Raw genomic sequence first — 27,889 nt, forward strand, 5'->3', positions numbered from 1 at the left:
ATAAGAAGGTCACTCAACCTAATGCCAGTGTTAAATGGTTGTTGTGATGGGCTTACAAGCGATGTAACCAATTGGATTGGGGTCTGCTTCCACAGATCCCATAATGGGGTAGCGATGTAACGTGTCATCAATCTAAATCTATGGCTGATAGAGAAAACAACCCAAGACTGGCCTATCCAAATGCAGGATTCTCTCTAAGCAATGCTGTTGGCTGAATAACATTTCAGCCCTCCTACCAGTCCCGTTCATTGTACCCCTGGCTTGTCTGTCAAAGCTCGGCTGATCCTAAGTTGGGGGTTTACGTCAATGAGGATTTCCCCTTACGTTCACTTCCAGTAAGAGAAAGCTTAGTAGAATGATTTGATCACGACCCCCCCCCAACCCCGCTCGAATCTGCCGTTACACGAAGCGAACTCCGCTGTCATACGTTGCTGTGTTTGTGCAGTAGTAGTCTCTCGGTCTGTGGTTAGTCGAGTAGCTGTATCGATTCTCGGGATTGCGGCTGTCTTTGTAGCAATTCGGGAAGCCACTTGTTAGAGATATGTCTACTTTTAACCAGGGGCAGAACGGCGAGGAAACGGGGAAACTTGATTCGTATCAAAACCGCATCCTGGTACAGCGGGCGCCGCACGAGCAGCAGCAAACGGTGTTCGTCATTGTAGACTCGTCTGAGGCTCTGAATTACATCAGGTGAGGCGACTACGCATGTTAATCATACCATTCAGATAATGTTTTCAGTTGGATATATGTGGTATCTATCATTTCGTTTAAGGCCAAACCTGCTAGGCTACTCGTCAAATAAAATAAAGGAAGCGCGCTAAGCACTACATTTGTTTTGTAAATATGCAAGCAGCATTAATCTCTCAGAATATGCAGCTGCAGTTGACTATCAGAGTGGGAGTGTTATCTACAATAAAGGACACAGAGGGGTCTCTGTCCTAGCAGGGTCACATTAATACACCCACACACAGACTCTCAGAGGGGTAACTTATTCGATCTCTTGGGTGACTCATCTCCTTCAGCATCTGTTATCTTAACGGACAGGACAACATGAATCTGAAGGGAATGCTTGTCATCGCGAGGGTAGGAAAATAAGCAGCGATCTAAGAACAACAACACGAAACTTTGGCTTTATTATTATATGTTTGTGTTTAACTTCTGCTGGCTCTTTAATGGGACTGATCGACTTAAGCAGGCAGATAGGCAGACACAGGCAGATAGGCAGACACACAGGCAGACACAGGCAGATAGGCAGACACACAGGCAGGCAGACAGGCAGATAGCAGTGGATGGTACATTAAGTACTTAATATTCAGATAGTGTCGTTTCAGTTGATCTTATCCAGTCATGTATCAAAACAACCATAACTTGCTGTTACCTGTCCGCATGGGCTGGCAATGACAGAGAACTACCTAACTAGTTATCATCAACGAATGCTTTGCAAAGGGGGATTGTCATTAACTGGTTGTTATTTCCAGGTGATTTAAGCTATACATGGACATGGCGTTGGGCAAAACTGAGCTTCCAGCTTATCTGATGGCGTAGTAGGCATGTATAGAAATCTGAAACCATTTTATTTTATTTCAATTCCACAAGGCCGAAAGGTTTGTGTTGCTGAGGTTAGTTGTTTCATAACACATTAAATGTGCAAATGTTGTATAAAACAGTTACATTGCATAATACCTAACTATGCCATGTCTTGAGTTGTAATCGACTAGTTAAACAGTAACACTTGAAAGTTAACCAATCTATATGCTATGATGTGAATGGGTTTTAAAGTGTGTGCCTAGAATGCTTGTGGACCTTGTATCTGAGTAGAAATGACTCAGCAGAAAAGGTCTCACTCCGGTCCTTTATCGTTCTTGCTTCCTGTAGTCTGTAGTCCCAAATGGCTCCCTATTCCTCTTTATAGTGCCCTAATTTTGTCTGGGCCCTAAAAGCGTCTGATCTGGAGTAGTGACAAAGTGTCGGGAATAGAATGCCATTTGGGAGAGGGCATTCTTCTCCTGGTCTGGGTTGAATTTGGGCGCTGCAGAGTTTCAAGGTTCGGGTGTTATGTAGCCTAGCATTGTCTGGCCAACATCTCCACTGAATTACACTAGCAGTGAGTTGAGTGGTTTGCTCTGTGTTTTACTGTCATTTGTCCTATTCAGCGTGTTGTAGGCCCAGCTACTTGGCCCCTGTCTTCAATTTGTAGGCCACTCTACTTGGCCCCTGTCTTCATTTGGTAGGCTACTGTACTTGGCCCCTGTCATCAGTTTGTAGGCTACTGTACTTGGCCCCTGTCATCAGTTTGTAGGCTACTGTACTTGGCCCCTGTCATCAGTTTGTAGGCTACTGTACTTGGCCCCTGTCATCAGTTTGTAGGCTACTGTACTTGGCCCCTGTCTTCAGTTTGTAGGCTTATGCTAGACCTATAGTTTGTATGGTTAACGCCATTATTTAAAGGTAGCCTAAACATCAGGTTTTTATTGGTCACCTACTTTATTTTTTGAATAGTTTAATTCTGTTCACGTAATCAACATCTTGCACAATAGTTAGGATTTAGCATTGGATGAGAAAGATTCTTACAACGTTTAATCTGCGGCTGTGTTTAGTATAATTAATACCAGGACACTATTTCCCCTTCCAACTGTCCTGTTACCATGATACAACGTATTGTCTGACAGAAAGGTATGGGACTACTCCCTCCTGCGGCAGTCATAGCTCTATGGTTTAGTTCACAAGCGTCCTATTTTTAGTAACTATCGTTGCCACTCTCTGGGTCTGTAGCCTGCTGCCCTACGCAACTAATACGATTTAACAAGCCAATTTTCGAGGAACACAACGTACATTGTTTGATTTGGTTCTGCAAATGTCGCTAGATCGATGGAGCTCAATTATTTTTTCCACGGGAAGTAGTTAAAAGTTGATGACGTTCTATTTATTTCTCGATTGAGCCGGTGAGCGGAGCAGCAGGCAACGTCCTTCTCTTTTGCGATGACAACATGGCTTCCAATTTTTTAACGTTATAAAATACGGACGTCATTGGTTTTGATAAAGCACCCGTCGTTGTTCAATTAATCATATTCATTTCTGCGTAAACGGAAGCGATTCAAAACATTTTGAGGAAAGATTATGGAATGCCATCGTTCGGTTCCAGGCTAAGAGCTCTTAACAGTTATTTGTCTTCTAAAGGCAAAGGGACTATATGAATTAATTCGTGGGTGAGTAGCACATGCCATTGTTTCCCACTAACATGAGCTAGTGTTGGGTTCATCCTTCGCCTGTCATTCATCCGTGGTCATTCTAGAACGAGACATCTTGGCGGGGCTTCACTGTTTACAAGCTCGTCTGTCTGCGGTGCTTTGTATCCGGTCGTTGATGATCTATGTTAATTCACTCTTGGTTACTCGACTAGTATTGACATAAACCGGCTATAATATGAACTAACTTACATTAGTTGTGTTTCATTAGTGACCTCGTTATAACGTTACAAGACTTTCTAACAACAGCTGCATGCTCATTTTGAAACAGCCGTATAATTCTCTGCTTACTGTGTATACTCTGGCCATTCTGAATCACCTCTGTTCGGTTCCTCACAACCTAGTACTTTCCACTGTTATATTCTAGTGTTTTCTGTTCTGCTCTATTCAACTGTTCTTGTTTCTGCTTTCCTCTATATTTTATGTTCTGCTCTACAGTATATTCTATTTGCATATATTGTGGAATTTTCTATCTTTTCTGGTACTAAATATGTATGATTCATTATTGACATTAGTACTACAACACTACCTTATTATTCTTAAATTACAAAACGGCTAACAACATAACCATATTATTAATGAATTAAGTGGTAAAAAGACAACCATAAGATTCATTATTTATATTAGTACTAACAGCACAACCATATGATGCATTAAATACATTAGTACTAACAGCACAACCATGTGATGCATTAAAAACATTAGTACTAACAAGACAACTGTATGATTCATTTATTACATTAGAAGTAAACCCCACACCGATCGCTACTCTTTCTCTCAGTTCGAGCCCAGTCTTGTCCAATTGATGGGGACATCCTGAGTGTAATGAGCAGTAAGCTTGAAGTGACATCACCAGTCAGTGCCGCCAGCTACCACCCACTCATCCTAATTACTGTCAGAGCTCTTCTGGCGTGCCTGTGGAATGATATTTAGATCTGTTGGATGATAGTTCTGGGATGTGTAGTTGTCCTGCCAACCTTTGCCTAATACGTGAGGTAACTGAACAAAATGTTAAAGTGAGACATTATTAACATATAGTTATCATACAGGAATTGAACCGTGTTTCCAGCTGGTACTGACAGGACCACTGGTCATCTCTCAGCATGTAAAGCCCTGTTTGTCTGTCTGTGTGTTTTCAGCGTGGAGCCTCTACTGCCAGAGTCTGGGATCGTAGCAGACATTGAGGTGGAGAGCATTCTCTCTTCAGACTCTAACACTTTCTACCAGCTGAAGAGCCAACCCATTTCTCTCAGGTGAACACCCCTGCCACACACACACACTCACACCCCCCCCCCCCCCCCCCCACACACACACACACACTCTTTAGGCTCTACAGGCCTTGTGTGGAACCCTTGGGGACCAGTGGAAGATTTCCCATGTTTACTATCCCTGAGGGGAATTTTAGTACTCACAAAACTAGTTAAACCTGTACACACACACACACACACACATTGTTCTAGGCCAGATCAGACACAACATACTGTGGGATATGAAAAACATCCCGTCCACAGGAATTAGCAGGGCCTTGTTTGGGTGTGCGGGTCATTTATGTTTATGTACATACAGTATGGAAAGCAGGGCAAAGGTGATAAACATTAGCAATATGAACGTATGTAAATTGCGTGTTTTAGTGTGTTTCTGTAGTGAACTACTGTATATATGTGAGTGTGTGTAGGAAGAGCCTATTGTGGTTGATTGACTGGGTAGTTCAAAAACAGACATTTGATAATCACTGACTATTAATTATTTAATTTGGAAGCTTTAATCAACAGTCTTATAGCCTGGGGCTAGAAGCCATATAAGCTCCTGATTACAGACTTGAGGCCCTGGTATCCCAAGACTACCATGCTGTAAAAGAGAGAATAGCCTGGGGTACCCCACACCAAGCCTGCCATGCTGTACAAGAGAGAATAGTCTGGTACCCCACACCAAGCCTGCCATGCTGTACAAGAGAGAATAGTCTGGTACCCCACACCAAGCCTATCATGCTGTAGAAGAGAATAGTCTGGTACCCCACACCAAGACTGCCATGCTGTACAAGAGAGAATAGTCTGGTACCCCACACCAAGCCTATCATGCTGTAGAAGAGAATAGTCTGGTACCCCACACCAAGACTGCCATGCTGTAGAGAAAATAGTCTGGTACCCCACACCAAGACTGCCATGCTGTAGAGAAAATAGTCTGGTACCCCACACCAAGCCTGCCATGATGTAGAAGAGAATAGTCTGGTACCCCACAACAAGCCTGCCATGCTGTAGATAAAATAGTCTGGTACCCCACACCAGGCCTGCCATGCTGTAGAGAAAATAGTCTGGTACCCCACACCAAGACTGCCATGCTGTAGAGAAAATAGTCTGGTACCCCACACCAGGCCTGCCATGCTGTAGAGAAAATAGTCTGGTACCCCACACCAAGCCTGCCATGCTGTAGAGAAAATAGTCTGGTACCCCACACCAAGCCTGCCATGCTGTAGAGAAAATAGCCTGGTACCCCATACCAGGCCTGCCATGCTATAGAAGAGAATAGTCTGGTACCCCACACCAGGCCTGCCATGCTGTAGAAGAGAGTAGTCTGGTACCCCACACCAAGCCTGCCATGCTGTAGAAGAGAATAGTCTGGTCCCCACACCAAGCCTATCATGCTGTAGAAGAGAATAGTCTGGTACCCCACACCAGGCCTGCCATGCTGTAGAAGAGAATAGTCTGGTACCCCACACCAGGCCTGCCATGCTGTAGTAAAGAGAACAGTCTAGGAGCTTGGAGGGTATAATGTTGTTAAATGCTGAGCTGTTGTCAATGAACCACACACTCACATAGGGAATCCTCTTGTCCAGGTGGAGAGGGCAGTTTGGAGTTCCCTACAGATGGTCTGTAGATCTGTTGGGGCAGGGTGTTCATCGGAGTGTTTGGCATAATGCTACTAATTGAGCTATGGACAGTCTTTCACAAAATAGCATGACTAGCGATGTGTGCTACTGCACAATAGTCATTAAGGTTAGGTCGCCTCTAGGTTCTTGGGGGACAAGCCCATTGAGTCTTGGGGGACAGGCCCATTGAGTCTTGGGGGACAGGCCCATTGAGTCTTGGGGGACAGGCCCATTGAGTCTTGGGGGACAGGCCCATTGAGTCTTGGGGGACATGATCCAGCATAGACTTTTAGATCAACTGTTAGTCTACATTGGTGGGCAGCTTGTCATAACCAGCATAGTAGGATTTTGTGTTAGTCCTGAACAAATGTGTTTAGACTTTAATTCCTGAATGGTGACCCCAACTGCTACCCAGAAAGATAAGAATACCCAAAATGCTGTTTAAGGTATATTGAGGGACTAGCTTTTTGTCCTGCTTCCAGAAAGTGGCATCTCAGACATTTAGCTCAATATGAATTAATATGTCTGGTTTGGATATTAACTTATGGTGACTTAGTAATGAGAACATGAAGAACACGAAGCCCTCTGCCAACTGCCTGTTGATGGGAATGAGGATTGTTTTCCCCCTTGTTTTTACGATCAGCTACTTTTTCTTGCTGATGTTAAGGTGGAGATTGTCATCATTTTGTGCCTGACATCATCAATGCATTCCTTGATTAAGCCAGTACTGCTGCTAACAGTAACATGTCAATGTTATCTGATGAATCCCAAAATATTATCCATTCTGTGTTTGCACAACAGTCCTATGGTTTGGCGTCAGCTTCATCTGACCTCTTCCTTACTGAGCGAGTCACTGGTGCTTCCTGTTTGAGTTATGCTTGTATGCAGGAAGCAAAAAAATATTTGCCAAAAGGAAGGATGAAGGAGTTATGTGGATGGAGTAAAAGTAATCCAGGCTTTTATAAGAGTAGTAAAAGTGATTTGTGTTTTTTATGAGTTTGTGAGTAGATTGAAAGTGGTCCAGTGTTTTGGGAGTGTGTGGGTAGATTGAAAGTGGTCCAGTGTTTTGGGAGTGTGTGGGTAGATTGAAAGTGGTCCAGTGTTTTGGGAGTTTGTGGGTAGATTGAAAGTGGTCCAGTGTTTTGGGAGTTTGTGGGTAGATTGAAAGTGGTCCAGTGTTTTGGGAGTTTGTGGGTAGATTGAAAGTGGTCCAGTGTTTTGGGAGTTTGTGGGTAGATTGAAAGTGGTCCAGTGTTTAGGGGATGAAGTGAAATTATATCAGGATTTTATGAGTGGAGTGAAGGTGAGCCGGTATTTTGTGGGCGGAGTTAAAGTTATCCAGGTTTTTTGTTTCCTCTGTTTGCACAGTTTACCTGTTGGTAAAAAAATTACTTGGATCAATGAAACTTGTCAGTTTCCCTGGGTTAACATATAGATTACAGACATTTGGTAGATAACAGGGTTTCCATCTGCATCTTACTATGAAGTAGCATAAACCAGCATAAAGTTGAGACTTCCTTAACATTAATACTCACAAACAACCCTCTCCTCCTTTCATGCTAACCCAGTGCCGTCTGGTCATGGCGATGGAGAGGGGAAGTGAGATCTAAGTCCTCATTTAACCAGCTTTTGACCTTGGGCACATTGCATGTTTTCTCTCAGCAGCCATTTCTCTCAATAGTGGCCTCTCTCTCTAGCAGGGCCATGCTTGCTGAGTCTGTACGTTGTCCAGGTGTTTTCTCTCTCCTCTCTCGCTCTGTGAAGCAGGGCGTCAGATTACTCAACCCATGGATTTCCCGCGGTGCAATCACAGTGACACAGCAAGAATACATAGGCACGGCTGCCAGTTCATATACGTGTATATAATAAGTATTCCCAACCTGGAATATGTTGTTACGTTACAAAGTCTCTGGGGAGATGAGATGTAGGGCTCAACAGTGCAAATAGTCTCTGGCAAGATGAGGGTTTGAGTCTATATCGAGTTGCAGGGAGTGTTCATTCTTTCTTGAAAGATGGGTTTCTTGTGCTAGTTAGTTAACTTTTTAATAACATTCGTGTGCATGATAACAGCAGATAGTATTACATGTTTACTAGCTGTTTAGCTTTGCAAGCATGAGGAATGTTGAGTTGTGCACACGCACATTTTAAAGTTTGCGTTACAGCTTTGTAGTTGGCTTGCAAGTTCGCAAACGTCTGGCTAATAACTAGCTACTACTAGCTACTGTATTAACTAGCCATCTAGCTTTGCCTTATAGCATCAGGCCTGAAGAATAATATCTAGGTAGGTGTGAATCATTTCTTTGAGACTTTGTGATTGGTTCAGTCAGCATTGCGCGTCAGAACCTTAAAGCCACAACAAGTAAGGGCATAATGTGTGAAAATGCCGTTTACACGGTGCTGGCAGCAGAACTTTGCTAAAATCATTGTTAGGCCTGTTGCAGAAAACAAATCTATCAGCTTCTTTGTTGACAACATTCCTTTCTGATACCTTTCAGATAGAAAAACGTCTGCTGACACTACAGGGCATGGTCAAATAGGCGTCAAAGGAATGTTAGACACAAACCCAGATGGTGCCGCTGACCCTAGTGGGTTTGTGTGGTGGGAGGCATCGAGGTACATTACCCCCTCTGTATTAGGGTGTTTGGTTTGAATTGTGATCCAGGGTCTCGCAGGGAGTTCCTCGGTGGGATTGGTACGACTACTAGGACGATTATGTTCCTAGAGGAGAATTAGTTGTTTGTTTTCCAAATTGCCTGTTGCACCTACAGCCCTACTTCTGACACAGCCCTATGGCCCCGGGTGAAAAAGTAGTGCACTACGCGGGGGGAAAGTGTGCCATTTTAGGACAGATGCACCCTCTGTGAAGGTTGGGTTCAGCGAAGGGTGCAGTTATTAAGGTGTAAGGTTTTGTTTTCCAGGGGCTTCCCACTGAGGCACAGCCAGATTCAGTATTTCTCTGTAAGGAAACAGATCTCCATGTGGCAGCGGAGTCGTGTGAAATATTGTTCTGTTCTTTTTGCATGCACTGTAATTTCACATGTCCTTCTTCAAAACTGACCTCTGATTTTTGTGATTTTGTATTACAATCACATGGCAATCAAGACGAACGGAAATCCCTGACTGGCATGTCATGAAAAAAATGGGTCTGAATGGGAGTTGAAGTCTGATCTGTTTTCTTTTTCTGCACAGGAACTAAATAGCAGTAATCAATACCTAATGTCACCATGATCATAAAAATAATTACCCAACGCTTCAATGCACCAGTGACTTACTTCAGTAACTACCATGTAGCTGCTGATCTAATTTCATTCAAGAGAAGAAAACGATCATTTTAGACAAATGTGTCTGTCTGTCTTATATATATATATATATATATATATATATATAGACAGTGGGGAGAACAAGTATTTGATACACTGCTGATTTTGCAGGTTTTCCCACCTACAAACATGTAGAAGTCATCTGTTATTTTTATCATAGGTACTCTTCAACTGTGAGTGACAGAATCTAAAACAAAAATCCAGAAAATCTCATTGTATGATTTTTAAGTAATTATTTAGCATTTTATTACATGACATAAGTATTTGATACATCAGAAAAGCAGAACTTAATATTTGGTACAGAAACCTTGGTTTGCAATTAGAGAGATCATACATTTCCTATAGTTCTTGACCAGGTTTGCACACACTACAGCAGGGATTTTGGCCCTCTCCTCCATACAGACCTTCTCCAGATCCTTCAGGTTTCAGGGCTGTCGCTGGGCAATACAGACTTTCCGCTCTCTCTAAAGATGTTCTACTGGGTTCAGGTCTGGAAACTGGCTAGGCCACTCCAGGACCTTGAGATGCTTCTTACGGAGCCACTCCTTAGTTGCCCTGGCTGTGTGTTTCGGGTCGTTGTCATGCTGGAAGACCCAGCCACGAACCATCTTCAATGCTCTTACAGAGGGAAGAAGGTTGTTGGCCAAGATCTCGCGATACATGGCCCCATCCATCCTCCCCTCAATACGGTGCAGTCGTCCTGTCCCCTTTGCAGAAAAGCATCCCCAAAGAATGGTGTTTCCACCTCCATGCTTCATGGTTGGGATGGTGTTTTTGGGGTTGTACTCATCCTTCTTCTTCCTCCAAACAAGGCGAGTGGAGTTTAGACCAAAAAGCTCTATTTTTGTCTCATCAGACCACATGACCTTCTCCCATTCCTCCTCTGGATCATCCAGATGGTCATTGGCAAACTTCAGACGGGCCTGGACATGCGCTGGCTTGAGCAGGGGGACCTTGCGTGCACTGCAGGATTTTAATCCATGACGACGTAGTGTGTTACTAATGTTATTTTTTGAGACTGTGGTCCCAGCTCTCTTCAGGTCATTGACCAGGTCCTTCCGTGTAGTTCTGGGCTGATCCCTCACCTTCCTCATGATCATTGATGCCCCACGAGGTGAGATCTTGCATGGAGCCCCAGACCGAGGGAGATTGACCGTCATCTTGAACTTCTTCCATTTTCTAATAATTGCGCCAACAGTTGTGCCAACAGTTGTCACCAAGCTGCTTGCCTATTATCCTGTAGCACAGCCTTGTGCAGGTCTACAATTTTATCCCTGATGTCCTTACACAGCTTTCTGGTCTTGGCCATTGTGGAGAGGTTGGAGTCTGTTTGATTGAGTGTGTGGACAGGTGTCTTTTATACAGGTAACGAGTTCAAACAGGTGCAGTTAATACAGGTAATGAGTGGAGAACAGGAGGGCTTCTTAAAGAAAAACTAACAGGTCTGTGAGAGCCGGAATTCCTACTGGTTGGTAGGTGATCAAATACTTATGTCATGCAATAAAAGCATGCAACAAAAGCAAGAAGGAAAGCTGGCAAAAAAACATGCAGACTGTGTAAATGCATAAGTTACAAGGCTTATCATTATCACTGCCACATCATTACGGTACAGCTAGATCTGACTATAATTACAACTGTGTTCTCCAATAAGTTAATGTGTTGCTTGGATGAATTCTTATTGCATGTAAGATACATTTTGCTGTATTCTTTCAGTTGCAACCCTGGCAGTGTTAAGTGTCTTGGGAGCAAATGTAAAAAGAAAAAGTGAAAAACATTTGAAAGGACTCCCATGGTGGGGAGAAAGACAATCCACCTGTGACACCTGTGCTGTGTGAATATTTCTATTTGTGCTAAAAAGGATATGCAGTATCTTGCAAAAGTGAGTACACCCCTCACATTTTTGTAAATATTTGATTATATCTTTTCATGTTTCATGTTGAAATGTTTTGTCTGTGACCTTAACTCAGGTTCATATTGTAGCGTTCTGTCATTGACCTTAACTCTGTTTTATTTTGTTGCGTTGTGTCATTATTTGTTCTACTCTTCAAGGACACTGGTTTTGAGGAAAACGTTTGGTTGAAACGCTGACGTTCGTTAACCTAAATAAAATGTTTTTGTTCCGGGCTGTCTTAGACTGCATCCGTGTACAAGGGAACATGTGATCATCACAGTGTAACACCAAGTCAGTTACACTTCAGGGATGTCAATCTGTCCAGTAAGGAAGCATAAGCGATTGTGAATCAATGTCAGCTGTTTTGGTGCAAATGAAAGTGACAACAGGTGCACTGGAGAGGCAACAGCAAGACAACCCCCAAATGGGAATGGTCTCCTTATATCCTTTCCTGACTGATTCTTCTCTAGTTTTGTGTTTTGCTAGTGTCCTTGTCACTACTGGTAACATGAGGCGGTACCTGCAGCCCATTAAGGTTGCAAAGGTAGTCCAGTTCCTCCAGGATGACACATCCATATGTACTATTGCAAGGTTTTCTGTCTCCCAATATACTCTCAAAAGCATGATGGAGATACCAGGAGAGGAGCCATTACACGTGGAGAGCTACTTTCTGTGCTAGGTCTGCCAATGTTGAACATAATAAACTGCTCCCTTTCCACCGGATGTGTACCAAACTCACAAAATATAGGGAAAATGAAGCGTCTTCTACAAAAAAATCTAATCTGGATCCCGACATATTAAACAATTATAGGCCAATATCGAACCTCCTGTTACTCTCAAAAATCGTAGAAAAATGTGTTTCCCAACAACTGAATGCCTTCCTGAAGACAAATAACATTTATGAATTGCTCCAGTCCGGTTTCAGACCCCATCATAGTACTGAGACTGCACTCGTGAAGGTAACAAATTACCTTCTAATGGCCTCAGACAAAGGTTCCGCATCCGTCCTGTTGCTTCTTGGTCTTAGTGCTGCTTTTGACACTATTGATCACTCCCTTCTCAACCCATATTGGGCTACGTGGACATGTTCTAGCCTAGTTTAAATCTTATTTATCTGAAAGATATCAGTTTGTTAGTGTGGATGGCATATCCTCTGACAAGTCAAAGGTATGTTTTGGTGTTCCTCAAGGCTCGGTTCTGGGGCCATTATTGTTCTCACTATATATTCTGCCTCTGGGTGACGTCATCCAGAATCACAATGTACATTTTCACTGTCATGCGGATGACACACAGTTATATATTTCAATGAAGCATGGAGAAGCCCCAAAATTGGCTACTTTGGAAGCATGCGTTTCAGATATTAGGAAGTGGATGACAGAAAATGTCTTGCTCTTAAACTCAAGGAAAACAGAAATGCTCGTTTTAGGACCCAAGAAACAAAGAGCGTTGTTAGCAGATCTCACTGTGAACCTCGACGGCTGCATGGTCGTATCCCAAAAAACTGTAAGAAACCTTGGCGTTACCCTTGACCCTGACCTCTCCTTTGAAGAACATATAATATATGTCTCAAGAGATGCTTTTTTTCATCTTCGAAACATTTATCAAAAACTGATGCAGATAAAAGAATCCATGCTTTTGTTACTTCTAGATTAGATTACTGCAATGCTCTTCTTTCCGGTTACCCTGACAAATCAATAAATAAACTTCAATTAGTGCTGCATACGGCTGCTAGAATCCTAACTAGAACAAAAACATTTGAACACATTACTCCTGTCCTAGCCTCTTTACACTGGCTGTTAGGGTTTATTTTAAGGTTTTATTGTTAATCTATAAATCAATACATGGACTTGCTCCTACTTACCTCTCTGAAATGATCCAGCCATACATACCTACACGTAACCTACGATCGCAAGATGCAGGCCTTTTAGTTGTACCTAGAATTTATAAACAAACAGCCGGAGGCAGGGCCTTTTCTCATAGAGCTCCACTACTGTGATCTGCCAATTAAGGTTAGAAATGCAAACTCAGTGCAAACTTTCAAGTGTCTACTAAAGACTCATCTCTACAGCACGGTCTATGATTAGGTGTAGCCTGGCCCAGGGGCGTGAAGGTGACCAGAAAGGCTTGATAATGTCCACCCCTGCTGTCTTGCCAGGTGGGCTCTCGTCGCCACTGGGATGCCCTCCCTCCAATGCCTCTCGCGGTCAGAGTCACTGGCTTGTTGTTGTCTCTCTATTGTGCACTTGTGCAACTGGGCTGTACTCTGCTGGCAAAACACGGCCCTCAATCAGGGGGGTTGCGGTTGGTGGGTGTCCCTTTGGTTGATGCTTGGCAATGTGAGTGGATTGATTTCCTGCCTTTTGGGCCCTGTCCGGGGCCTCCCCTGGATAGGGCCACAGTGTCGCCGGACCCACCTTTCTCAGTCCCAAGGCCTTACGCTGCTATATTTTGGCATTCTTAGGGAGTTTTTCCTAGCCACTGAAAATTCAACACTACTGTTGTTTGCTCCTTGGGGTTTAAGGCTGGGTGTTTTGTAAAAGCACTTTGTGACATCTTCTGATGTAAAAAGGGCTTTATAAATATATTACCATACCATACCATCTTCTTCCGCTTATCCGGGGCCGGGTCGCGGGGGCAGCAGTCTAAGCAGGGATGCACAGACTTCCCTCTCCCCAGACACTTCCTCTAGCTCTTCTGGGGGGACACCGAGGCGTTCCCAGGCCAGCCGGGAGACATAGTCCCTCCAGCGTGTCCTAGGTCTTCCCCGGGGTCTCCTCCCGGTGGGACTGGACCGGAACACCTTCCCAGGAAGGCGTTCCGGAGGCATCCGAAAAAGATGCCCAAGCCACCTCAGCTGACCCCTCTCGATGTGGAGGATCAGCGGCTCTACTCTGAGCTCCTCCCGGGTGACCGAGCTTCTCACCCTATCTCTAAGGGATCGCCCGGCCACCCTGCGGAGAAAGCTCATTTCGCCTTGCGGCTCAGCTCTTTCTTCACCACGACAGACCGATACATCGACTGCATTACTGCAGAAGCTGCACCGATCCGTCTGTCAATCTCCCATTCCATCCTTCCCTCACTCGTGAACAAGACCCCTAGATACTTAAACTCCTCCACTTGAGGCAGGCACTCTCCACCAACCTGAAGTGGGCAAGCCACCCTTTTCCGACTGAGGACCATGGCCTCGGATTTGGAGGTACTGATTTTCATCCCCACCGCTTCACACTCGGCTGCAAACCGTCCCAGCGCATGCTGAAGGTCCTGGTTAGAAGGGGCCAACACGACAACATCATCTGCAAAGAGTGACTTATTTTTCAGTCAAAATATATTTGACTGAAAAAATAAATTTTATTGTATGAGGAGGAAAAGGAGGAGCACTGCCAGAGCCCTACAAAATGACCTCCAGCGGGCTACTGGTGTGCTTGTTTCTGACTGAGGGGGGGCATGAGGGCTGACGTCCTCTGGTGGGCCCTGTGCTCACAGCCCAGCACCGTGCAGCTTGATTTGCATTTGCCAAAAAACACCAGAATTGGCAGGTACACCACTGGCGCCCCGTTCTCTTTACAGATGAGAGCAGGTTCACATGAGCACATGTGATAGAGTTTGGAGACGCTGTGGTGAACGTTATGCTGCCTGCAACATCATCCAGCATGACCTGTTTGGTGGTGGGTCAGTGATGGTCTGGGGAGGCATATTCTTGGAGGGTTGCACAGACCTCCACATGCTAGCCAACGGTATTCTGACTGCTGTTAGGTACCGGGATGAAATCCAGGTTCCTCCTGGTGCAGGACAATGCCCGGCCTCATGTAGCCAGAGTGTGTAGGCAGTTCCTGGATGACGAAGGCATTGATGTCATTGACTGGCGCTCACATGCCCCAGACCTCAATCCAATTGAAAACCTCTGGGACGTTATGTATCGTTACATCCAACGCCACCAAGTAGCGTCAAAGACTGTCCATGAGCTCACTGATGCCCTGATCCAGGTCTGGGAGGAGATCCCCCAAGACACCATCCGCCATCTCATCAGGAGCTTACTGATGCCCTGATCCAGGTCTGGGAGGAGATCCCCCAAGACACCATCCGCCATCTCATCAGGAGCATGCCCAGGCATAATCGGGAGAGCCTACAGGCATGTGTGGGCCATACACCCTACTGAGTCACATTAAGAGTTGCTTTGATGAAATTCATGCAAGTTGGAACAGCCTGTGATTTCTGTTGTTTACTTACATTTTTGGTGTGTTTGAATCCAGCCCTCAGTCGGTTGGTGATTTTGGTTTCCATTGAGCGTTGTTAAGTCATGTTGTTCTCAACAAGTTACACAATGAACAGTTAAGATGTTGATCTTTAATGTGCTTTGTTCATAGAGACCAGAAGTGTGATTTAGGGGTTCCCTTAATTTTTTTGAGTTGTGTATATTTTTAAACATGAACTTTGGTTTATTCAACACTGCATATATCTTTGTCTCCCCTCCCTCCCCTGCAGTCCATCTCAGCCCAACTCAGACACGGCGTCCCCTTCCTCTGGCACGGCCATGACGTCACGGGTGTTGATGAGGCAGGAGCTAATGAGGCAACAGGCCCAGGACCAGGAGAGGAGAGAGGCACAACAGCAGGCATCCTCTGCCCAGCAACGCTCCACTGACTCCTCCCCCGCCATCTCCATGGCCACCGGCCACCCTGGGGCCCGACCACCGCCTGCCCAGGTCCCTGTGGAGGTTCTTAAGGTATGTCCCTTGGGGGGTTTGGGCAAGAGTGGGGGGTTTGGACTAAAATTCCAAGCTGTATTTGTTCAATGTTCTGGCTTGTGACCACAAACGTCTTATCTGTTTGTGTTCATTAAATACTATTGGGAGCCTATCACATTTAATTAGTAAATAGACCTGAGAGGTCAGATTAGCAAAAACTGTATGCCAGTTATACAGTCACTCTCAAAAGCATCGGACTTCTCCACATTTTGTGTTGCAACATGAAATTGCAATTTATTTTATTTATTTATTTTTATGACCATTACAAAATATATATGAGGTTTTTTTTAAATGAAGTGCAGATTGTGGTAAATGAGTTGCAAAAACCAAACAGAAAATAATCTGTTGCACAAGTATCAACCGCTTGATTCAATATTTGTTAGAGCCACTTTTTGCAGCAATAGCATCAAGAGTCTATTTGGATATGTCTCTATCTGGACACAGTAATTTTTCCCCTTTCTTCTTTGCAAAATTGCTCAAACTTTGTGGTTGGGGACATTTCTTAACTTGGAATGTTCAACTCATTCCACATATTCTTAATTGGATGTGCAGGTTTTGAAGGGGCCATTCAATGATCTTTGTTGTTAAGCCACTCCATTTTGGCTTTAGCTTTATATATTGGGTTATTGTCCTGCTGAAAGAAGAATGTTCTCCCAAGTCCCAGGTCTCTTGCAAGATTTTCTTCCAGGATTACGCTTTACTTTGCTACATCCATTTTGTCCTCTATCTTGACAAGTTTTTCAAGCCCTGACAGAGAAGTATCCCCAAAGCACAATGCTTCCGCCATTATCCTACACGGGACGGATTATGTTCTCAGGATAACGTGCAGTCTTAGGCTTGCATCAAACATTGCTGCTTAGCATTGAGGCCAAAAATATATATTTTGTTCTCATTAGACAATATTAGTCTTCCACATGTCTTCTGGCAAACTATAGCCAAGATTTGATGTCAGTTTGTTTAACGATAGCTTTCTTTTTGCCACTCTCCAAGGAAGGCTTCTTTTGGGAAGCGCCGGGCTGATGTCGCTGTGTTCGCAGTGTTTCCCAGCTCAGCTGGAAGTCCTTTAAAGTTGCCGTTGGCTTCTTGATGGCCTACCTGACCCGTGCCCTTCTCACCCGCATTCAGTTTTTGAGGACATCCAGTTCTTGACAGTTTCACACTTTCGCCAAATTCTCTCCGTTTCTTAACAATCAACTGTACTTTGTTCTGGGGGGATATTCAGTATTCAGTGCCTTGGAAGTTCTGCCCCAGATTGGTGCTTTTGAAAAACCTTATTCCAGATTTGCTTGGAATGTTCTTTCGTCTTGATAATGTAATTTGATGATTATTGATTTGTTTAGGCATTGTACTAACCAACTGTGGTTCCTCACAAAGAAATGCGTATTTAACCTGAAATCATGAGAAACGCTTTAATTGCGCACAGGTGGACTCCATTCAACTAACTGTGTGACTTCTAAAGACAGTTGGTTCCACCACAGTGTGTCAAGATATATGCAAAATAATTTAGAACATTTGTTTTTCAGTTTTACATTTTCTCCTGTCTGTTGTCTCCGTCTCTCCTTCTTTCTCTACCGCCATCTCTCCTCTCTCTGCCGCCATCTCTCCTCTCTCTGCCGCCATCTCTCCTCCATCTCTCTACCTCCATCTCTCCTCCATCTCTCCTCTAGGTTCAGACACACCTGGAGAATCCCACCAAGTACCACATCCAGGCTTCTCAGCGTCAGCAGGTCAAACATTACCTCTCCTCCACTCTGGGGAACAAACTGACCAGTCAGACAATGGGTGCTTCCCCTTCGCCTCAGTCTGGTTCTGCCCCTGAGCTCCAGCCTGCAGCCAGCAGCACTCCGAGCAGCCCCCTGGCTGTCCTAAGTCTGACCTCCAACAAAGAGGAGGTATGAGATTGTTTTACACATGACTGTCGTCCTCTGTTCTAGACAACATATTTCTATACCCACCTCTGTTGTATTCAACACTCAATATTATATTTCTATTGTGTTACAACCGCCTCTGTTCTATAATGTACATTTCTATATTGTTGCAGTTATCTCTGTTCTACACAATACATTGCTATGTTAGAATCACCTGTGTTCTAATAGTCCAAATGTTGGTGTTGTATCCTCCTGTACTAAAACAGTATGCTATCTGTGACAACACAATGGTATGAGAACTTAGACATAACATAGATTTTAGTACATTTTGGTTTCTTATGTATTATACAGTCTCTGGGTCTTTCACTTCCTTTAAACCCAACAGGAGTTCCCCTGTAATAACAATAGAAGGGTCAATGTGTGTTTGGTTGTACATTGTACTGTTAAATACCACAGGCCTAACCCTAAAAGTCTGTCTGTCTGGGTCTGGTCGGTCTGTCTGTCTCACTGGGGCTACTCTGTCTTGTCTGTCTCACTGGGGCTGCTCTGTCTTGTCTGTCTCACTGGGGCTGCTCTGTCTTGTCTGTCTCACTGGGGCTATTCTGTCTTGTCTGTCTCACTGGGGCTGCTCTGTCTTGTCTGTCTCACTGGGGCTGCTCTGTCTTGTCTGTCTCACTGGGGCTGCTCTGTCTTGTCTGTCTCACTGGGGCTGCTCTGTCTTGTCTGTCTCACTGGGGCTGCTCTGTCTTGTCTGTCTCACTGGGGCTGCTCTGTCTTGTCTGTCTCACTGGGGCTGCTCTGTCTTGTCTGTCTCACTGGGGCTGCTCTGTCTTGTCTGTCTCACTGGGGCTGCTCTGTCTTGTCTGTCTCACTGGGGCTGCTCTGTCAGTCTGTCTGCCTGGGGCAGGTCTGTCTCCTGCACATTGCTCAGGGCATTTAGTACAACGTTGTTCTGTGAAATACCACAGGTCTTGGCTAATGACTTCTGCACACTTCACGCCACACAGACTTCAAATAGAGGTGTTCTCTGCGGTCTGTTGCTCTCTGTTGATGTATTCATCCTTATTTAACTGAGGGTCAAACCCATTAGGTAGCAGATTACACCTTTTTGCATTTTAAAGGCTTGTAGAGGAAATCATAATTCAACTGCCCCAGAAGAGATGAACAAAGTTCATGAACCAAGTTTTACAGACACAAAATTTACTTTAAACGTCATTTTGTCGACTAAAGTCTTACTCAGGTTTGTTTAGAAATTAAGGAGTGGTTGAGTTTCAGGAAAAGAAAGCATCTGCATGAGCCATTTTGTAGAAAGTGGGAAGAAACCATTTAGTTGCTCCTTAAAGTGCTGTGTTGGGTGTTTCATTGAGGTTCCTATGGATGACTCAACCTTTCTCTGTCTAAACACGCTAGCTATATCAATCTGGTTCTCTGTCTAAACACGCTAGCTATATCAATCTGGTTCTCTGTCTAAACATGCTTGCTATATCAATCTGGTTCTCTGTCTAAACATGCTTGCTATATCAATCTGGTTCTCTGTCTAAACATGCTTGCTATATCAATCTGGTTCTCTGTCTAAACATGCTTGCTATATCAATCTGGTTCTCTGTCTAAACATGCTTGCTATATCAATCTGGTTCTCTGTCTAAACATGCTTGCTATATCAATCTGGTTCTCTGTCTAAACACGCTAGCTATATCAATCTATATCAATCAAAAACCACAACGTGCGTGTGTGCGTGCGTGCGTGTGTGCGTGCGTGCGTGCGTGTGTGCGTGCATGATAGATACTGGGAATCGAACATAGAATCCTGCCGTTACAAGAAGCATGCTGTCATTACAGATCCATAGAAGACAATGTGATGGGATTGACTCATACATAAAATGGTTATGTAGATGTTTGTAGTGTTTTTCCAATGAAAGACAACCTGCATTAGGGAGTGGGTGGATGTTCATAACGTCATCTTTTCCTCTGCTGACACCGAAGCTGTTTGTCTCTTGTCTTTCAGATGGAAGATGTGATCGATGACATCATGAGTCTTCAGTCCAGTCTCAACGATGACTTCTTTACGCTGATCGACTCTGGCCTGCAGCTACCTAGCACTGTATGTGATAGAACGTTATCTAGCAGATGCTCTTATCCTCACGGTAGTCCGTGCAGGCATTTCAATAGTTTCTCATACTGGTGGGAATCGAAGCCATAACCCTGACACTATGAGCATCTTCTTTACCAAGTGACTTAAAAAGGACCTTTCTTTTACGGTCATTGAAAGATGACCCTTGCTCTGTCTTACCAACACATTGATAGTGGTGCCTCAGTGAGTCCATGCTGGTCTGTGCGGTCAGACATCCAATTTCGCGTCAGTAGTTGGTTTGTATTTTGGTGGCATGTCACAAATATGTTGTTTTTAGCATTAGTTGGTTGTTTTGGGGGGCAGGTCAGTAGTTGGTTGTTTTGGGAAGCAGGTCAGTAGTTGGTTGTTTTGGGGGGCAGGTCAGTAGTTGGTTGTTTTGGGGGGCAGGTCAGTAGTTGGTTGTTTTGGGGGGCAGGTCAGTAGTTGGTTGTTTTGGGGGGCAGGTCAGTAGTTGGTTGTTTTGGGAGGCAGGTCAGTAGTTGGTTGTTTTGGGGGGCAGGTCAGTAGTTGGTTGTTTTTTGAGGGGGCAGGTCAGTAGTTGGTTGTTTTGTGGTGGCAGGTCAGTAGTTGGTTGTTTTGTGGTGGCAGGTCAGTAGTTGGTTGTTTTTTGGTGGCAGGTCAGTTGGTTGTTTTTTGGTGGCAGGTCAGTAGTTGGTTGTTTTGTGGTGGCAGGTCAGTGGTTGGTTGTTTTGTGGTGGCAGGTCAGTGGTTGGTTGTTTTTTGGTGGCAGGTCAGTAGTTGGTTGTTTTTTGGTGGCAGGTCAGTAGTTGGTTGTTTTTTGGTGGCAGGTCAGTGGTTGGTTGTTTTTTGGTGGCAGGTCAGTAGTTGGTTGTTTTTTGGTGGCAGGTCAGTAGTTGGTTGTTTTTTGGTGGCAGGTCAGTGGTTGGTTGTTTTTTGGTGGCAGGTCAGTGGTTGGTTGTTTTGTGGTGGCAGGTCAGTGGTTGGTTGTTTTGGGGGGCGGGGGCGGTTAAATGTTGCGTCTGAGGCTGTGGAATCCAGCCTGGTGGTCGAGGTAAACATACACTTCTGACAAACTGCTAACAATGGCCTGGACAGAGCATGTTGGATCACAGCAGGGCGGGGTCATTCAGGCAGCATGGTGCTGGGGGATAATGGGGGGGCTGGCTGCGTGGAGAACACTGATAGCCTGGACAGGGAGTTAGCCAACTGAGGGTTAGCTAACTCTGGACTGGAAAAGAGAGAGAGAGGAGAGGTTTTTTTCTCCCCTGAAGACATTTCCCCATTTCTCAACTGTCTGTCGTTAGAAAGGGGAAGCGGCTGTATGAGAGCGCGATTTGGTTTAACAGGACAAAGATGAGGATTCTGGTTGTTTTGCAGGAGCAGCAGCATGATAACAAAAGAAATAAGATGATTGAGGTAAACTAAATGTTGTTGTTGCATAGAACCTGCCTAACACTATGTTGTTGTTGTTTGATTGTCTGCTTTGCTTTGTTTTCACATTCTTACTGAATTGATTTTGTTGCTGTCTACCGGGTTTAGTTTATCTTGAAACATGCTTACAGCTTGTTTAATGCAGTATTCTGTTGTGATTGGTGGACTGTGTCGTGGTCATATTGACCGTTGGTAGATAATTTAACGCACATGGTGTTCCGTTAGAGGGCTGAGCATGGTGCCTGTTAAAGGGGCAGTACCTTTCAAATTCATATTTGGAATTTGTAGTACAACCTCAAACGACAGCATATGGAAATGTATAGAGTAGTCGCTTTAGAAAAAGGCCTCTGTCTAAATGATGTTAGCATGAAATTGGTGGGTCTCTATACGTTTCTACCACCACGCTGAGTTTCTACCACGCTGTGGTTCAATGTGAACAATGGGAAACAGAGGACATATTTTAAAGGACCCAGCAGAAGATTTGTACTGTGTTTATCTGTATTGATTTAACTTAGATGATTTTCTCTTAAGGGTCAATGCTACTTTGTCTATGGACACCCTGTTATATTTAGTACCTATACTTGAAAAGGCAGTGTGTCAATCCTGAAACTAGGAAATACCATGACGGAACTTGAAAGTATTATTTGAGTGTAGAGTTTCTATCAAAATGTGAGTAATTGTCTTTCAGAAATCCTGGTTTGCAGAATTCCCGATATGTGATTGGAATTTTGCTCCGTCACCCTGTCTGTTATGTAGAATTCCTATTCCTAACGTGTTATCTGTGGAGTTGGCTCCTGATTGGTTGATTGGGTCGCCAACAATGAATGAAGCGCCGTGGCTTGGATATCGTGGCATATTAAGTTCTTGCATGTGGGATGTTGTTGATCTCTGACAGCTGTAGTTGTTAACAGATTGTGACAATGTTGTGTTTGCAGCTTCCAGTGTCTGGAAACCTTCTGGATGTCTACCACACGGCAGGGGTGACTGCTCCAAACATCACCGTCTCCAACTCCTGCCCTGCGGACGTGCCTAATGTTAAGACTGAGTTAACCGGTACTGGTAAAGAGTTCCTCTTTAAATCACACTCAATATGCTCCTATCCTTCTTTTATTCTGTTTTGACAGACCAACCACAATAAGGGAACAAAACCTATTAACCCCCGACTGCAACAAGAACAATAGTTTTAGTAATGAGAATAAATAGATGCAAAGCTATTAAGTCTGTTTCAATATGGTTGAAAAGCTACATATCATTTCAGGTAAATGAGAGAACAGGACCAACAGGTGCATCATTGGTGTGTTTGTGGTTCCCTGGCAGATTCAGGTTGTGGCAAGGGGCTTCTGGCTGCCGAAACAAACAGCATATTTGGGCTTTTCACCCGATGTCCATTTGTTGTTTTAAATTATGTGTGATGACTCTTCGTTTTGGGAAGTGAAGCTTCTATGGGGGATCAGTATTTGTCACGGTGTAACAGAACATGCTGTACTGCCTCCTTCTCTCTCCTCCTCTCTCCTTCTCTCTCCTTCTATCTCTCATTGTATCTCTTTTTCCCCCTCATTATATCCTTCTCTTTCTTACTCCTTTTCTGCTTCGCACTGCGTCTCTCTTGGAATCACTTAATCTCTCTCCCTCCCTCCCCCTCTCCTCCTCCCTCCCTCCCTCCCCCTCTCCTCCTCCCTCCCTCCCTCCCTCCCTCCCCCTCTCCCCCCTCTCCTCCTCCCTCCCTCCCTCCCCCTCTCCTCCTCCCTCCCTCCCTCCCCCTCTCCTCTCCTCCTCTCCTCCTCCCTCCCTCCCCCTCTCCTCTCCTCCTCCCTCCCTCCCCCTCTCCTCTCCTCCTCCCTCCTCCTCTCCTCTTCCCTCCCTCCGCTACCTTTCTGTCTTTATATTTTTAAAGCTCTTACTCAGCATTGCTCACCCTGACTTCCTCTGTCCAGTCAGTCAGTCCGTCGCACCCTGATCGTCTAAATCTCATCTGGGTGTTTCCAGTCAAACTCAGCTCTCAGTAAACCCTGTAGTCATGCTTCCGCTTAGCCATTTCTTCTTCCTATTTTCACTACTTAATGTCTGCGTAAAAGATCTCTAGGACATTCTCACTATCTGTTATATTGGTCTTTTGGCTATGTTGTATTTTCTAACTAATGTAATTCTGAACATGTACATACGTTTTTATATTTGTATCTGTTTCAAGATCTTTTTCGTTACCCAGTCCTCACTGATATTGCCATATGCTTTTCAGGGAGTTATTCAGTCATATGGTTTAGTCCTAAATATGGTTTAGTCCTAAATATTCATGTTATATTCTGTGTAGTAGAGACTGAGGCTTAACCTATGTGTTTTATGTTGTCTTGTAGAGGTGGAGGCTAAGGCAATGATGAAGGAGCGACAGAAGAAAGACAATCACAACCAGAGTGAGTACAGATTAAATAGATATTTTACTGAAAATCAATATTTTTATATTTTGTTCATTACTCCACTGATAATTCAGTTTCCAAGAAGTTTGCATGTCAGGTTTTGTAGATACAGCAATTTGAGTAAGTTATGCTTAACCTTATGACCTTGGACAGGTCAGCATAAAACATGTTTATTTGTTAACAGACTTACCATTACTCTATTATTCATTAAAATATAATCTCATGATGTTGTTATCAACGGACAATTTAACTGAATGCTAAAATACAGTGATATCACTGAGTGACATGTTGTTTAATTAAATGTATGTTATTATGGCTAACAGTTTGACAGCTGGTGACAATGTTGGCATATTCCTGTTCTTTCTAGTTGAAAGACGGAGAAGGTTCAACATTAATGATCGCATCAAGGAGCTGGGAGCTCTCATCCCAAAATCTAGTGACCCGTGAGTACCAATGGACAGAAATGAACCCTGACCGTAACCCCAATCTAATGACCGTAACCCCAATCTAATGACCGGGACAGAAATAAACCCTGACCGTAACCCCAATCTAATGACCGTAACCCCAATCTAAAGACAGGGACCGAAATAAACCCTGACCGTAACCCCAATCTAATGACCGTAACCCCAATCTAAAGACAGGGACAGAAATGAACCCTGACCGTAACCCCAATCTAATGACCGTAAGACAGGGACAGAAATGAACCCTGACCGTAACCCCAATCTAACGACCGGGGCAAAAATGAACCCCGACCGTAACCCCAATCTAATGACCGGGACAGAAATGAACCCTGACCGTAACCCCAATCTAATGACCGTAACCCCAATCTAAAGACAGGGACCGAAATAAACCCTGACCGTAACCCCAATCTAATGACCGTAACCCCAATCTAAAGACAGGGACAGAAATAAACCCCGACCGTAACCCCAATCTAACGACCGGGACAAAAATGAACCCCGACCGTAACCCCAATCTAACGACCATAACCCCAATCTAACGACCGGAGCAAAAATGAACCCCGACCGTAACCCCAATCTAACGACCGGGTCAGAAATAAACCCAGACCCTAACCCCAATCTAGCGACCGGGGCAAAAATGAACCCCGACCGTAACCCCAATCTAACGACCGGGTCAGAAATAAACCCAGACCCTAACCCCAATCTAACGACCGGGGCAAAAATAAACCCAGACCGTAACCCCAATCTAACGACCGGGGCAAAAATAAACCCAGACCGTCAATTATCCAACCAAGACATAAGCCTGGATGATATCCTAATGGATGACGGATGGGATGAGATTGTCCCTGGGCCAGAACCCCCACCTCTCATTCATGTCCACAGGAGTCTCCAGGACCTACAGGAGTAGATGGAGCTGTAGAGGCCTGTGAGCTGTAGAGGACCGTTTCTTCTGACTGAACTTATTTAATGACCTCGCTGTTCCTCAGCCCTTACTGACTCCCCTCACTACCATAGCTATTTACTCACCTCGCTGTTCCCTTCTCCTTACTGACCCCCCTGCTACGGAGACAGGGAGATGCGCTGGAACAAGGGCACCATCCTGAAGGCATCTGTGGACTACATCAGGAGGCTGCAGAAAGACCAGCAGAGAGCTAAGGAGATGGAGACCAAACAGAAGAAGTTGGAGCACAGCAACCGTAGCCTTCTGCTTCGTATACAGGTCAGGATAATAAGACTGTCGGTCATTTATTCCGTGTGATATTCACTTGAAATTGTCATGTCTCTTTAAATGTGCTACAGGTTAAATTGTGTCATGCAAAATGAATTAGCTGTGGCGTCCCTCAGGCCAGTGTCATATGGCCGCGACTATTCTACTGTACCTTCCTTAAGCAAAGCAGCGTCACAACTTCTGAGAGGTTGTTAATAATGCCCGGCTAAGACCTGTTTTAAAAATGTTTATTAAAGTTTAACCTTTGAACATTTTTGTTCTTTGTCTATGTAGGAGCTAGAGATGCAGGCCCGCCTCCACGGAATCTCAACCCCCGCCTCCTCTTCCCTTGGCTCCTCCTCTTCGCACCTCAGCATATCACAGTCCATGGACCCCAGCACAGGCGACGTCCTCTCCAAGACCCTTCTGTCTCTGGGTGGTGGTTCAGGCCTGCAGGCCGCCTCCTCCTTCATGTCCCCGCCCCCCTCCGCCTCTCCGGTCGGTCTGATGAACATGGCCTCCCCTCTGGACCTGGACTCTCTAAGCTTCTCTGAGCTGGACGACCCGTCAACCCGGGCCTTCCACTCCTCCCTTCTGCCAGACATGGGCCTGGGGGACATCCTGATGGATGACGCAGGGATGGGGATGTCCCCGGTTGGGGGTCACGACCCCCTGCTGTCGTCAGTCTCTCCAGGAGCCTCCAAGACTTCTAGCCGTCGGAGCAGCTTCAGCATGGAGGAGGACTTATAACCCTGACCTTTCATCCCTAACCCCGGAGGACCTTTGACCCAAACCAACTCCTACACCCTAGACTGAACCCTACATCCTAGACTAAACCCTACATCCTAGGCTAAATCCTAGCCCCTACACCTTAGGCTAATTACAACTGAAAATGAATTTGCTGTTATGTTTGACTTACTCCAATGTCATGAACAAAGTTACCCTAGAGGGCGGAGCCTCCAATTACACTTGGGGCGGAGCCTCCAATTACCCTAGAGGGCGGAGCCTCCAATTACACTTGGGGCGGAGCCTTCACTCACCCTGCATGGCTTAAATCCTTTCATCACAGTGGTGTCAAAAGTTTTAGTTTAATCTAGGATTGTGAAATTCCGATACATTTCCCTAAAATTCCCATGTTTTCCAGACATTCCTGCATTAGATTTCTGGACCTGCTTATTGACTTATGAAAACAGCAGTCTTCTAACTGGGATTTCTGGAAACTTGAGATTTTGGGGAAAATAGACATTCAAGTTAGCGTTTTGGGAAAACCTCCTGGCCACAATGATGCAATCCAATGCAGCTCTCATTACGTTTTGTCTTCATGCTTGTAAAACAAAAGATGGAGAAATGGAAAATCTACGGAGAACTCAAAGCTGTTTTGTAGCATTAAAACAGAATGGTAGACTACAGAGAGCAGATGTAAGTACACATAGATTTTCACCTATTTTTATGTACATTTTTTATTTCGTAGTTGTGAATAGCAATGCTGAGCACTCTATATGATAGATCTATATGCAAAAAGTAGGAACGGGAGTTAGGCCATATTGTTTCAATGAAACAAAGATTAATTACAGCAGATATTCAGAAAGCCACAAATATTACATTTAACATTCAACACCATTAGGAGTTTTGATGTATCATGAGACCTCAGATTTTTTTTTATGGATTTTGCAAAAAAAAAGGATTGCTCTGTTCTCCGTTGGCGCGATAAAAAGGCAGATTTATTTCTTCTAGAAATGTCATATATCCTGCACTAGTGTGTTGATATTGTGTTCTAGTGTGCCAAAAGTCATCAAGGAAAATCAGGTTGAACAGCCAGTCAGTGGAACTGTGGACTTAAGGGTTAATGCGGACAGTGGTCCCGTCTGGCCAGGGGAGGTCAGTGGTCCCGTCTGGCCAGGGGAGGTCAGTGGTCCCGTCTGGCCAGGGGAGGTCAGTGGTCCCGTCTGGCCGGGGGAGGTCAGTGGTCCCGTCTGGCCGGGGGAGGTCAGTGGTCCCGTCTGGCCAGGGTCAGGTCACAGGTCACTATCACTGGAATCAAATCCGTTAATTTCAGGAACTGGAGAGAAACTCTGAGAACGTAATTGCATTTATTTTGTTACTGATTTTAATTATCATGACTTACTTTAACCCTCCTGTCAGCCACTTAAATGCAGTATTGTAGCTGTTATATGACTCCTCATACAGTGTTATTGACAGTGGCTTTTGACTGTATTTACATGTTAATCATCATCCAGAGTAATTCAACCTGGGATCCCTAATGGCCTTTTTGGACTTAGACATATATCATACATTAGACATTCATCATACATACATTATGCATTATACATACATTACGCATACCTTATACATACATT

At 44.5% G+C, this 27,889-nt stretch overlaps 1 protein-coding gene across 8 annotated transcripts; it reads left to right on the top strand.

The window, feature by feature from the left end:
* The first annotated feature begins 363 nt into the window (after positions 1 to 363).
* Positions 364 to 27,889, top strand: tfe3a (transcription factor binding to IGHM enhancer 3a). 8 transcript variants are annotated; one of them, XM_010900971.5, is made up of 11 exons: positions 364 to 690; positions 4,385 to 4,498; positions 15,805 to 16,045; positions 17,734 to 17,958; positions 19,939 to 20,034; positions 21,403 to 21,441; positions 22,392 to 22,515; positions 23,808 to 23,864; positions 24,235 to 24,310; positions 25,376 to 25,544; positions 25,827 to 27,889. In XM_010900971.5, the coding sequence occupies exons 1-11, from the start codon at positions 542 to 544 to the stop codon at positions 26,280 to 26,282; spliced, it is 1,746 nt and encodes a 581-aa protein (XP_010899273.1). In that variant the 5' UTR covers positions 364 to 541; the 3' UTR covers positions 26,283 to 27,889. The 8 variants fall into 8 exon arrangements, with proteins under 8 accessions (XP_010899273.1, XP_010899275.1, XP_010899274.1 ...); XM_010900973.5 differs by having other exon boundaries at positions 25,397 to 25,544; XM_010900972.5 differs by having other exon boundaries at positions 22,392 to 22,509.

Source organism: Esox lucius, chromosome 12 (assembly GCF_011004845.1).
Source record: "Esox lucius isolate fEsoLuc1 chromosome 12, fEsoLuc1.pri, whole genome shotgun sequence".
In the NCBI taxonomy this organism is placed as follows: domain Eukaryota; kingdom Metazoa; phylum Chordata; class Actinopteri; order Esociformes; family Esocidae; genus Esox; species Esox lucius.